The sequence below is a fragment of the Tupaia chinensis genome, unplaced genomic scaffold (genome assembly GCF_000334495.1).
Source record: "Tupaia chinensis unplaced genomic scaffold, TupChi_1.0 Scaffold000238_1, whole genome shotgun sequence".
Classification (NCBI taxonomy): domain Eukaryota; kingdom Metazoa; phylum Chordata; class Mammalia; order Scandentia; family Tupaiidae; genus Tupaia; species Tupaia belangeri.
Genome location: NW_006159716.1, coordinates 5,410,170 through 5,423,987, shown reverse-complemented (window position 1 = coordinate 5,423,987; position 13,818 = coordinate 5,410,170). Strand labels below are relative to the sequence as shown.

Below are 13,818 nucleotides of genomic sequence, written 5' to 3'. Positions count from 1 at the left end.
GGAGCCCCTGAACTTCTGTCCAATCTCTAGCAGGGAGGTTTCCCTCTCACCTGTCTAGAGAGACCTTTTTGTTAGTTGCCAGAGGGCATGTGTGCTCACCAGAGAGGGACTGGGAGAGGGAGAAAGCACCCCCAGTGAGGGAGTCCACTCACACTGCGACCCCTTCACCTTCATTCCCCTATCCCGTCAGGATTTAGGGCATGCACACACATGCCTGGCCTATGTTTTAAGCCATGAGGGCTGGGTTTGAACTGCGATTGGTCATGTGAGGTCCAGTCCCCCTAACCACTAGACTACAGGGCTGGTCTCAGTGTGACCTTCCTAGCCACAAACCTTGGCACTCTGCTGTGGAGGAAGGAGCCTAGAGGGGCTGACCACTCCCAGTTGTGCTTGAGATACTCAGTGATTTCTTCTGTTTCTTTCTCTCTTTATTTTTTCTGCTAGAGGGTGCATGTCCTTGCCAAAGACAGAAAGGAAGAGGAAAAAGCACCCTGCAGGGAAATGGTCATGCTGCAATTCCTTCTCCTCCACCTCTCTCTCCTTTCAGGATTTGGGGCACCCCCCCAACACACACACACACACACACACACACACACACACACACACACACAGCATGTTTCTCAAGCCATGGGGTCCAGGACTCGAACTGTGTGATTGGCCATGTAGCATCCAGCTACCTTAATCATCAGGCTATGGAGCTGACCTGATGCTCAGTGATTTCTGCTGATAATTAGAGCATCCAGCTGGAACCCCTGTGACTACCACAGGTGACGGGCGTGGAACAGTACTCCAGGACCTGCCTGACAGCCATCTCTCCAAGGACCTTCCTTCCGGCAGCCATCCAAGAGGTGTGGGTTGGAGCTCTGGGACCAGGATTTTGGGGGACAACTCCCACAGATGATCTGGTACACGCCTTTGAAATCCAAGGTTCTGACCTTCGGGACTGAGGATTTCTTGGCAAGCACAGTCTACTTCTACCTCACAGCCTTGGATACAGTGAGTGTACTTACAGATCCTTTCCTGGAACCCCCCCCACCCCAGCCTCGCACACACACACTTTTGTTGTTTTTGAAGCAAGAGAGAGAGAGAGAGAGAGAGAGAGATGAGGTTTCCTATCCACTGAGCAGAACATTTCTACCAATAGGAACTAGGCAAGAGATCAGAACAGAGGCTGGAGAAATAAAGGAGTTCAGAGCCGACAGCTGGGAGGAGCTTATTTCCAGGTGGCAGGTACAGGAGAGGCTCAGAAGGGAGTCAGGGCAATGGCTGGGAGGCTGTGTCAGCGTCCTGGGTTCTCGGGGTGTGGGTTCTGTGTGGGGAAGGAGGCAGGTGTAGTGGGCAAGACATCCCAATTCAAGGGCCTCTAGGGGCTGCTGAGTGAACACAGAGTGGTCCAAGGCTCGGACAGTAACGCTAAGCTGCAAATTTTCTGTTTGCAGAAAATTGAGCATTTGGTCCAGAGAGTTCCCATGTACTCCCTTGACTTCTCACAGTTTTCCCTGTCAGCGTGCACCTTGCATCAGTGAGGGTAATTTGTTACAGCTGATGAACCAAAATTGGTACATCGTGGTGAACTAAAACCCACAGATGATTTGGCAGCTCACTCTTTGCGCTGTATGGTTCCAAGGCTTTTGACAAATGCATAACATGGTATATTGACCATGACAGTATCACACAGAGGAGTTCCACTGTCTTAAAATCCCCCATGTCCCACTTCCTCATCCTTCGCTCTCCACAGGTCCCTGACAACCACTGACCCTTTATGACCCTTTCACCTTTTCCAGAATGTCAGATGGTTACAGCCTCATACAGCCTGTAGCCTTTTCAGACTGGTTTCCTTCACTAAGCAATACACATGAGTCCTTCATGAATTTCCATGGCTCGATGGCGCATTCCTTTTTATTGCTGAAGGGTATTGTATGGATATTGAACCCTGCAGTTGGCCATGGTCGGCCACCACACCGCCAGCTGGCCCAGTGGTTCGGGTTTTAGGCACTGTAGTAGGCACATGGTGGTATCCCACTGTTGTTTTAATCTGTGACTCCCTAGTGACATACGATGCCCACCATCCTGTCACACACTTATCTGCCATCTGTGTGTCTTCTCGGTGAAGTGACTCTTCAGGTCTTTTGCCCATTTTTAAAACTGAATTGCTCATTTTCTTATCATTGAATTTTAAGAATTCTTTGTATACCCTAGATTTTTTACCTCTTCACTTTTTGGAGGACATCCTGATGGCACCTAGTTTTTGGAAGTTATGAATAAAACTTAAAATAATCCTATGCATAGACACAAAAGTGTAAAATTACGTGTAAAGAAAGATCGGTATGGTACTATTTTTAACTGGACTAATACGCAGTGTATTCATGCTGGGGAGATCTCTTTTGTATGCTGCAAGATGTACAGTGATGAAATGTAAATAAAACGAAATATGGAGAAAATAAAATACAAAAACAAAAAAATTACTGAAGCAAAAATAATCAATGTCATTTCTTTGTGTATACATAAATTTTCAACTTGTTTGGGTAAATACCTAGGACTGTGTCTGCTGAATGGTGTATTGAAACTATAGCTTTGGGACCAGCAGTTGGCGTAATGGCTATGTCGCTGGACTCCCATGTAGTCGACTGTGATTTGAGTCCCAGACGGTGGCTTAAACTCACTCCAGGCGCATGTGCATGAGTGCCCAAGATCCCAAGAGGAGAATGGAGGAGAAAGGATTGCAGTGTGGCCATCTGCCCAGGGGGTGATTCCTTGGTTTCTGTCTCTCTTTCTGGTGAGGACATGCTCCCTATGGCAAAAACTGCTCCCTAACCCCCCCCCCCAAAAAAAAAAACAAAAACAAAAACAAAAAACTATAGCTTTGTAAGGACCCACTAAACTTTCTTCCAAAGTGAATGTCTCATTTTGCCTTCTCACCAGCAATGAATGAGAGTTCCTGTTGCTCCACCTCCTCACCAGCATTTGGTATTGTCAGTTTTTTAGATTTTTTTTTTTTGCTAGAGGGCATGTGTGCTCACCAGGGAAGGTGGGAAAGTGAGACATCATTTCCTTCCCCTTCACAGGAGATAGTCATGCTTTAATGCTTTCTCCCCCTCCTTTTGGAATTTTTGGCATGCATACTAATACACCTAGAGTGTTTCTCAGGCCACTGGATCTGGGACTTGAACCATGCAGTTGGTCATGTGGGATTCAGCCACCATACCCCCAGCGGGCCCCGTTGTTTGGATTTTAGCTACTGTGGTAGATACACAGTAGCATCTCATTTTAATTTGTGACTCCCTAGTGACTTATGATGCCGACCATCTTGTCATACACTTATTTGCCATCAGTGTGTCTTCTTAGTGAAATGGCTATACAATTTTTTGCCCATTTTTAAATCTGAATTGCTCATTTTCTTATCATTGAATTTTAATAATTTTTTTGAATATTTTGGATACAAATCTTTTTTTTTTTGGGGGGGGGGAGAGGTTTTTGCTATAGGGCATATGTGCTCGCCAGAATGACAGAGAGAGACAGAGAGACAGAAAGCGAGGGAAACCACACACCCCCCCGGGGTGGGTAGATGGCCAAGCCATAATCCCTTCTCCTCCATTCTCCTCTGGGGATCTTGGGCACGCATGCACACGTGTTTGGCGTGAGTTTAAGCCACCAGGTCTGGGACTCAAACCGCGGTCGACTACATGGGAGTCCAGCAACACAGCCATTACACCAACTGCTAGTCCTGGATACAAGTCTTTTATCAGACAAGTTTTACAAATTTTTTCTCCCAGTCTGTTGCTTAAATTGTCATTCTCTTAACTGATTTGCAGAACAATGTTTTAAAATTTCATAAAGTTCAACTTATCAATTTTCTCTTTCATGATTCCACACTGCTTATGTACTTATTTATTTATTTTACCATTGGGTGCATGTGCTTGCCAGAGAGAGGGGGGGAGGGGAGTGGGAAATCACCCCCTGAGGGGGATAGTCATGCCACAATCTCTTCTCAGGATTCTGAGCATTCATGCACTCATGCCTGGTATGCTTTTCGAGTCGCTGGGTCTGGGACTTGAGCCATGGTCGGCCATGTGAGAGTCTAGCACCTTACCACCATGCCACCTGCTAACCCCCTATACTAACTTTTTTCTTTTTGGATAGGTTTTTGCTATAGGGCATGTGCACTTGCCAGAAAGACAGAGAGAGACAGAAAGCGAGAAATCACCCCCCAGGGCGGGGGATGGTCACGCCGCAGTCCCTTTTCCTCCATTCTCCTCTCGGGATCTTGGGCGCACATGGGCCAGGTGGGAGTTTAAGCCGCCGGGTCCAGGACTCGAACAGCGGTCAACTACATGGGAATCCAACGACATAGCCATTATGCCAACTGCTGGTCCCCCTATACTACCTTTTAATACACCAGTCAAGCCAAACATACCGTGCCAGTTATTGGCTCTGTGCTTAGGGGCTCACATAGGAGAATATTTCCCCAAAGCGGAATACAAGTTAAAGAGCTGGCCCTGCAGGGTCAGGCTGGGGAATGTGGGGATGTCAGGGAAGATGTCAACAAAGTGGGAAGGGCTCACTGATTAACTGCTCTTTTATTTAAAAAAAAAAAAAATAATTGCCAGAGCATGCGTGCACTCACTAAAGACGGGGGAGGAAGAAGAGAGAGGGGTATAGAGAGAGCCCCCAATGGGGTGTGGTCACATTTCAAGCCGTTCTCCTCCATTTGTTTACTCCGTTGGGATTCTGGGCACGCACACATGCCCCACGTCCGGTTTCCTCTACTGTACATTTTTACGTCAGTGTGATACGTTTGCCACCATTAGCGAACCTCTGTTAATGCCTTACTGGTAACTCAAGTCCACGCGTTACTCAGATTCTCTTAGTTTTTGCTAATATGCTTTTATGTTCCAGAGTCCCACCCACGGGGTCCCGCCCGTGCTGCCACATCACACTGAGTCACCAGGTCTTCCCAGGCTCCTCTTGGCTCTGCCAGATTCTCAGACTGTGTTTTTGATGACCTTGACAACTTTGAGAGTACTGGCCAGATATTTTGTAGAACACCCCTCAACCGGGGTTTGTCTGATGTTTTCCTCAGGCTTCGACTGGGGCGATGGGGTTTCGAGAGGAAGATCACAGAGGGTATGTGCCCTTCTCAGCCCATCATAGCCAGGACAGTTTTAGATTTACAGAAAAGTTACAAAGACAGTTCCCAAGTACCCCACATCCAGTTTACTGTACCTGGCACCTCTTTTAAAGCTCTATTTCACATTTCCCTTGTGAGAGCCCACTACCCTTTCAAACCCCAAAGATGGCTCCTTAACGCCCACTCTACTGCCCTGGCTCCCACGGCAGCATCACGTTGCAGGGTGGAGGATGTAGGTGGCCTGCCTCACGGCCTCTGCCACCCGGGCTGTGTGGTTGGAAGAGATGACACATGGTGTGTGGGGAGTAGGGTGCCTGCTGAGAACCCCATCTTTTCGAGAGACCAGCCTGGGCCGTCCTCTGTGATGTGCCCCCCTTGCTCCTGAATCCTCCAGGAAGAAGAGTCTTTCACCCAAGTTCCCTGGATCCTGGCAGGCTGACTACCCTCCACCTTACCACCACTATCCCCTTTCTTCCACAGTCCTTTCCCCTCCCACCAGCCCCTTCTTCCTATTCAGGGCCAGGGCTGGGGCTTGCACTGCGAAACCTCCTATCTCAGGATGCTGGCAGAGTGAGTGCCTGAAGGGGTGGGTGCTCACACAAGCCCTAAAGCCTTCGGGCCGAACACCTACAGCTACTTACACAGCGGAAGGCCGTCATCCTCTTGGGTCCTGCAGCTTATGAGGAGATTCTGAGCAGCTAGATGGGCTGAGAAGACAGGTAGGGAGCCTGGGTTCCCCACCACTGCTGACCACTTCTCTCCTTACCTTCTGTTAGACAGGAGCTGGGCCCGTTCCTGTTGGGATTCAGACATCTGGGGAACTGGCTTCATGGGATTCAGTGAATTCACCACTGGAGAGTTTACCTGTTAGCTCAAGAGGGAGTTCCACAGTGTTAGCTCAAATCTAATGACTTGGAAAGATGTTCTCGATGTGACTACTAAGGAGAAGAAGCAAGTTATAAAAGCTGGCATATACCTATATGGCAAAAATAAATCTAGTTTTAGTAAGAACTGTAATGACAGGCACCAAAATATTATCTTGGGTTGGTAAAACTATGGGTAATGCTTGATTTATTCTTTGTGCTTTTCTGTGCTTTCCAAGTTTTCCAAACTGAACATATATTACCTTTTATAGATAGATAAAAAATTGTTTAAAATGCTGTATTATGGGGCCAGCAGGTGGTGTGATGTTTAAGGCTCTGGACTCCCACACAGCTGACTGTGGTTCAAGTCCTGGACCAGGCAGCTTTGGCTCATGTGTCTGCATGCCCAAAATCCTGAGTGGGGAATGGAGAAAGGATTGTGGCATGGCCAACCCCCCCCTGGGGAGTGATTTCTCACTTTCCCTTGCTCTGTCTCTCTCCAGTAAGTGGACTTGCTCCATGGCAAAGACCCAAAAGAAAAAAAAAATAAGGTATCACAATTCTTCAGAAATCCTTTCCCAAAGAGCCCCTACCAGAGTCAGGAGAAATCCAGAGTGCTCCCTGTAGGGAATGGGTCTGTCGTGGCACCTGGCAACCTTGTGTGTCTCCATAGACTCACGAACAAGGCTTCACTCACAGCACTTGCTTCATGGGCTGGGGGCTGAGGGCACGTCGGCCTGTGGGTCTACGCTCCTGCTCTTCTGCCTCCTGACAACTCGTTCCCCTCCCCGATGTTTCCCAGACCATACCTGCAGGCTGGTGGCCTCCTCTGCCCACCAGGCTTCAAACTCTTTCTGCAGCTTCACCTTGGCTTTGTCCATGAGCAGCTGCAGGTGCTCGACCTCCACCTTCAGGGCTTTCAGGCGAGTGAACATGGTTTTATACCTACAGCGGCGTCAGAGGAGAGTCAGCACCACTGTCCTGAAACCTAACGCCCCAGCCGACCGCTTCGTTCATCTGCTTTGTGCATTCAATGAATGTTTGCCATCTCCTCCAAGCCATGGATAACATCTGCAGATACTAAAGCGGTCACCTAAGCCAGCCCTGAAGCCTAGTGGTTAAGGGAGCGGGCTCCCACATGGCCCACTGTGGTTCTAATCCCACCCTTGTGGCTTGAAATAACATGCTGAACATACGTGCATGCTCCAAATTTCAACAGGGTGGATAAATGCAGAAGGGACTATGGCATGACCATGCCATGAGGGCTATACACGGGTGGGGCCTGTGACTCAGCAGCCTGGCAGCACTGCCTGGTACCTGGGGTCTAGGGCCCTGTAGGAGCCACCAAGAACAGAACCAGGATTAGAGTGCATCATAGAGAAGGAGGCGTTTTTGATTAGAAGGCCTTTGAGGCTTTGTATGTGACATAAATAACCACATCTCCAAGGATGAGAAGTACTGTTTACTGAGTCCTTACTAGGGGCTTTAGGCACTCAGCATATATAAACTCACCTAACTCCCCTCACAACTCTGTGAAGAAGATCCTACTGTCATCACCTCCAATTCACAGAGTTGGAATCTGAGGCATGAGAGGTCGAGTAACTTTTTCTATGATCCAGAGCTAATGGACGGAGGAGCCAGGATTTGAACCTGAGCCATCTGTCTTTGAACCAGTTTCAGCTGCGTTACCGTCCCTCACCTTCATGCTGAGGACCACAACTGACAACATGCTTGTTTTAGAAATGCTACAATAAACCAGATGCTGTCAGTTCCTGTAGGACTGTACTATAGCCAAGCTGAAGAGACCATTTCTGAGGTGACTCTGAGATTGGAAATGTAGTCAAGGAGACAAGATGGAGGCAAAGTAAAGACACAAGGAGAATGGGTTGAAAAGACACTGAGTGGAGTGAAGGAGAAGGCAGGCTGCTGGGGAGTGCACCCAGGGAGTGCCACAGGGCGTTCTGGAAGGAGGAGACAGAACACAGCTGTCAGGAGTTGACCTGGAGACCATGCAAGGGGGTGTGAGTAGGGGCAGGGAGCTACTGAGTCAGCCCAGAGGGGAGTGTGTTGCAATGACACCATCAGCTCTTTGAGGCACAGAAGGGGAGTGCTTGTTTGTTTTTTAATTGTCAGAGGATGCATGTATTCACCAGAGAGACAGAGATAGGAAGAAAGCACCCCCACAGTAACCCATAGTCACGCTGCAATCCCTTCTCCATTTGTCCAACCTGTTGGGATTAGGGGCGTGTATTGGGTCATCGGAAATACACAGAAAAATATGTCATAGACCTGGTGTGTTTTTCAAGCCACATGGCTGGCCATGTTGTGTGATCTGGCTCCCATCTGACTCCCTCCCTGGGGAGGGCTGGGAGGTCAGCAGTGATCAGCTGGCCCTGCATCCTACGTCCCCACTAGCCATCAGGTCGGCCTGGTGACATTTTTAGCATCTCTGGGTGGTATCTGTGGCATGGATGAGATAGCAAACATTTATCTGGAGTGTTAGGCAAGACTGCGACCACGCTATGTATCACTAATGGCCATCTGCCCATATTTGCTTGGGGCTCCTCGCTCTGTAAGTAAACCATTTAGGGACCCTACATGGCTGCCTGAGGGCGTGAAGTTCTCAGGATTGAGGAGGGAAGTGAGGTAAAGCTGTAGGCCTGAGGAAGACACCGTGGGCATACTTACTGTCTCCTCTAGGTGGCAGCAATAGACAAGCCTAGTTGCTTCCCGGCCGGCGTTGGCTGGTTCTGCATTCTAACCTCACATTGCCTAGGCTTCCTGCATTTCACACTTGCCTTCTCCTGCTATTTCAGGACCCAGGAGCTGGACCTACTTTCCCCGGGACTTTCAGCCCTGGGCTGGGACATGGCCACTATGCCCTGCCTTGCCCTGGCAGCTCCCGGTTGTCTCTGGCCCAGGAGGCTGAGGTTAGGCACCTTCTCTTTTCTTCCTCCAGTTGTGATCGCAGCTTCTCTTCCTGCAGGTCTGGTGTTGAAGGCAGGGCTGCGTTTTCTGAGATTCCTGTAGAAAGAGGTTATTAATGGGTTACTCCCATGAGCAGGATGGGTAAAAAGGAAAATGTGAGCGTATACCAGAGTTCAGATACATCCCAAGATGAAAGAAGACATGGTGAGGGGCCAGCACGTAGCATAGTGGTTAAGGTACTGGACTCCCACGTGGTCAACTGCTGTTTGAGACCTGAACCCAGTGGCTTGAAACTCAAGCCTGGTGTGTGTGTGTGTGTGTGTGTGTGTGTGTGTGTGTGTGCACATTTATGTGCATTTGCTCAAAATCCTAGGAGGATAATGTAGGAGAAGGGATTGTGGCATGGCCATTCCCACCTGGGGGGTTATGTCTCACTTTCCCTCTCTCAATCTCTCCTGGTGTGTGCATGTGCCCCACGGCTAAAATCTTAAAAAAAAAAAAAAATTCTGCGAGTTCCTTCTGAAGCCTCTGGAGGGCAGCCTTTGCCTGGCTGAGAGCCTCTGGATGGAGAAGCTTCCAGGACTCTCCTCTCTCCACTGTCCAACATCTGTCACTGGATGGGAGGTCGTCCTCACATCTCCAGTCATCCTTTTACTGCTGCAGTCACTCATTTCCTCTTGTGTCCCCAGGGGAGATGTAGAATAGCATTTTCCCATCCTCTGACAACAGCCTTCCCAAGCCAAGAAGGGATCTTTGAGCCATCTCGTGTCTTTCCCTGTACCAGCAGAGGTGCTGAACTTTCTAGGCTCAAAATCGTGACTTCCGTTTTTAACTTCCCTCTAAAGCGGTGATTCTAAGCCTGATTAACACAAGCGAGGCTAACAGGCACCCGGGGCTCAGAATGACCTTTGGTGACAAGACCATGGCCAGGTCTGGGGAGGGTTGGGAGGTCAGCAGTGATCAGCTGGCCCTGCATCCTACGTCCCCACCGATGGGGCCCACTGGCCTTGCCACATAAGGCTGCTGCCGGTTGTCTGCGTGCCTGCAGGGGCTAGCGTGCTCACCTGGAGCACCTAGCCTGGTGTGGGCCTGTTTCTCCTCCTAGGAGTCTCTTTGGGACTGCACTGTGTTTCTTAGCCCACAGAAGACATCTGAGAAGTCCTGTTGTGTACTCCATGGAGGGAGAATCAGTGTGCTACTGCCCAGGCGCTTTCCTTACTGCACCTATGGACATAAGAATTATTATTCCCATTGAACAGATAAGCATATGGAGGTTAAATCTGCCTGAATTATGTAACTGACTTCAGGAACCTGGATCCAAATCTAGGTTTCTTTGGTTGTAAGGGTCTCGAATTTCCCTAACACTCCTGACAAGTGGTCACTTGCATTGTGCTCAAAGGCTTCCAGGGGTGGGAAGCTCACAACACAGCCCATTTCACTGTGCACAGTCCTGTTTCCTCTTACGTAGACCTGACACTGTCCCCAGTAACTTTAAAAAAAAAATTTTTTTTAGAGAGATTTTTTCTACAGAGTGTGCGCTCATTGGAGAGACAGAGACAGAAAGTGAGAAATCAACCCTCCCCCCCCAGGGGGGATGGTCGTGTCACAATCCCTTTTACTCCATTCTCCTCTTGGATTTTGGGCACATACATGCACCAGACATGCACTTTTTTTAAAAAAAAAAAATTTATTTAACTTTATTTATTGATTTATTTATTTTAATTTGACCCGAGAGGGACAGAGGGAGAGAGATAGAGAGGGAGAGTGAGAAAGCAAGCTGCCAGATCTGGGACTTGAACCATGGCCATGTGGGAGTCCAGTGTTCTTAACCACCATGCCACCTGCTGTTCCCCCCCACCCCCAGCATGAATTTAAGTCACTGGGTCTGGGACTTGAACCGCGGCTAACTATGTGGGAGTCCAGCAAAGTAACCATTACGTCCTCTGCTGGTCCCCATCCCCAGTCACTTTTCTTCACCTCTACTTTGGCTCTTTAGGGCTGTGTAGCATGTCCTTTATGTTCATCTGATGAGCTTTTAAACAGCTGAACAACAGCAACAAAATATTAGGTTGGTATAAAAGTAATTGCGGTTTTACACTGTTGAAATTTGCCATTCGATATCGGATACCTTCTTAAATAAATGTGGTTATGTTATGTATCATTTTAATGCACATTTCTCGCTTTATGTTGTTTTGTTAATGGTTTATTGCTTGCCGTTTATTCTATTCATTTTAGACTATGGAAATGATGTTAGACAAATTAGAGCAATTTTCTTATTCAAGTTCAAAAATGGGTTGTAAGGCAGCAGAGACAGCTGGAGACGTCAACACACTGGCCCAGGAACTGCTAATGAACCACAGTGCAGTGGTGGTTCAAGAAGTCTTGCAAAGATGAGAGCCTTGAAGATGAGGAGTGTAGAGGCCAGCCACTGGAAGATGACAATGACCAACTGAGACCAATGAAAGTTGATCCTCTTACAACCACATGAACAGCTGCCACTAAACTCAATGCTGACCATTCTATGCTCAGTGGGCATTAGAAACAGATCAGAAGGGTGAAAAAGCTCCATAGATGGGTGCCTCATGAGCTGATGGAAAATTTTAAAAATCATTTTGAAGTGTCATCTTCTCTTTTTTTTTTCCTTATAAAACTAGATTAAATTTTACTTATGTTTTAAATTATAAGACAATATTAAATGACATTTTGAAATGAGAATTTACTCATGTATTAAGGATACATTTATCGAAGTGTCCCCTCATCCTAGTCTTGTTCATAATGCTTTAATACTTAATAGTTAATTTTTCGTCCTACGATTTTTAGTTTCATTCAGTGTTATTTTCTGGTTGATCCAACAGTGCCCCACCCACACCAATCCAAGAAGGGAGAGAGCCCAGACCCTGTTCAGGCTGAGATGGACCAGCCTTCCACAGAACAGCTGGGTTGCTCCTCCTTTTGTAGAAGATAGGTTCCTGCTTTGCCCCAGGGTCAGCTGCCTATTTCTTGAGCATCTTGCAGTACCCTTTCAGATCAGAGTCATGGGTGTTCTAGAAGCATGTGGGGGTGTTAGACACCTTCGGGCAAGGAGAACATTCTGAATGCAGCTGACACAAAACTAGAAAGATAATGTCAGCTACCATTTGTAGGATCATTTGGTCCTGATCACTGGGTGCCCCCTCACTTATTCTCACCACGGCAGCTGGCAGATAGGATTCCCTTTGTCTTTTTATATTTTAATTTTTTTTGGAGAGGTTTTTCGCTATAGGGCGTGTGTGCTCGCCAGACAGAGAGAGACATAGAGACAGAAAGCGAGAAATCACCCCCCAGGAGGGATGGTCACACCGCAATCCCTTCTCCTCCATTCTCCTCTCGGGATCTTGGGCACGCACGCACACGTGCCCGGTGTGGCTTTTAAGCCACCGGGTCTGGGATGTGACCCGCGGTCAACTACGTAGGAGTCCAGCGACATAGCCATTACGCTAACTGCTGGTTCCCAGGATTCCCTTTGTCTTAAGTAGACCAAGGCTTAGAGTTAGATGCCCTGTGCAATACCACAAGGCTACCTACTAGCAGAGCCAGGCTTTGAGTCCAGGTCTAGTCATTCATTCACCTATTTAACAAATGTGTATAGTGTGGACCATGTGACTGTTCCTGTTAAAGGAGGATTCTAGTGGGTAAGGTGAACACTGACCCAACCAGAAATTGAGTCTACAATGTAATGCCAGGGATTAAAAGATACCAGGAGGACCATATGATCCAGCAATTCCATTCCTGGCATCTGCCCAAAGGACAGGAGAATGCTCAGTTGGAAAAGCGCTTGCACCTCTACACTTATTGTGCCATTACTCATGATTGCTAAGACGTGGAACTAACCCAAATGTCCACAAACAGATGAATGGATTGAACAAGTGTAGCACATATACTCCATGGAATATTGCTCAGCCAAAAAAAACCCCAAAAAAACAAAAAAAATTAAGACCCTGGCATTTGATAGAAAGTGGTCAGATATGGAAGATTTATTGCTGAGCTATGAAAGAGAGACATTGTATGTCTCCACTTAACATATACTGATTGTCCGTACCCTATGGTAGAGACTTAAAGATTGGAGGGCATAAAAGCACTGAAAATGGGAAGGTAATCAGGGAGAGAAAATAGAGAGGTAAGATATTTGTGGGACATAGAAATGGTTTATTACCTATGATGATAATGTGTATAGTATTCTCAACTGGACTGGCCTGAGGTGTATTTCATGTTGGGTAAATTGTCTCTACAAATGATGTATAGTGATTTCATGCATATAAATAATAATAATAATAATAAAATAATAATAATAATAATAATAATAATAATAATAAGGTGCTAGGAGGAGAGACAAAGCTGAATGAAAAGATGTAGGATGATAGTGGGCTGCCGGGTTAGGTAGTGTGGTTGAGGGGGCTCCCTAAGGGGGGCATTTGAGCAGAGGCCTGATGAAGTGGGCATGAATGAATCAGGGGACAGGATGTATCACAGCAAATGCGAAGGGCCTGAGGTGCAAGGTGATTTAGTACACCTGAGGGACAGCAGGGAGGTCAGGGTGCCTGGGGTGGTTGGGGACGAAAACAGTGGTGGGAGTTGCCAGTTAGGAAACTGAGGCCAGATCATGTAGGACTTTGTGGGCCACAGTAAGAACTTTGGCTTTGAGAGAGATGAGGGGGCTGAAAGGCTTTGAGGGAAGAATGGCTTGATCTGTTCCTTTGGTGACTAAATCAAGTGGCTTTTTTGCTGATCAAAACAAAGCTATTCCAAAGTGAAGAATCGTTAATGTGGGGTGGCGCCGGGATGTTGGATGCCTGCTGAAGGGATCTGGGAAAGAAAATGGGGCAAGGGACCTTGGGCAACCAGAGTAAGGGCACTGCATTA

At 47.6% G+C, this 13,818-nt stretch overlaps 1 protein-coding gene across 2 annotated transcripts in view; it reads right to left on the bottom strand.

Moving 5' to 3' along the window:
* KIF6 (kinesin family member 6) overlaps positions 1–13,818 on the bottom strand; it is a 485,408-nt gene that overhangs the window by 18,033 nt on the left and 453,557 nt on the right. For both annotated transcript variants that reach the window (XM_006148609.2, XM_006148610.2), the window contains 3 exons: positions 8,931–9,015; positions 6,801–6,936; positions 5,895–5,992 (listed from right to left, as the gene is read on the bottom strand). In XM_006148609.2, coding sequence (XP_006148671.1) covers positions 5,895–5,992; positions 6,801–6,936; positions 8,931–9,015 — 319 coding nt within the window. The remainder of the gene's footprint in view (positions 1–5,894; positions 5,993–6,800; positions 6,937–8,930; positions 9,016–13,818) is intronic.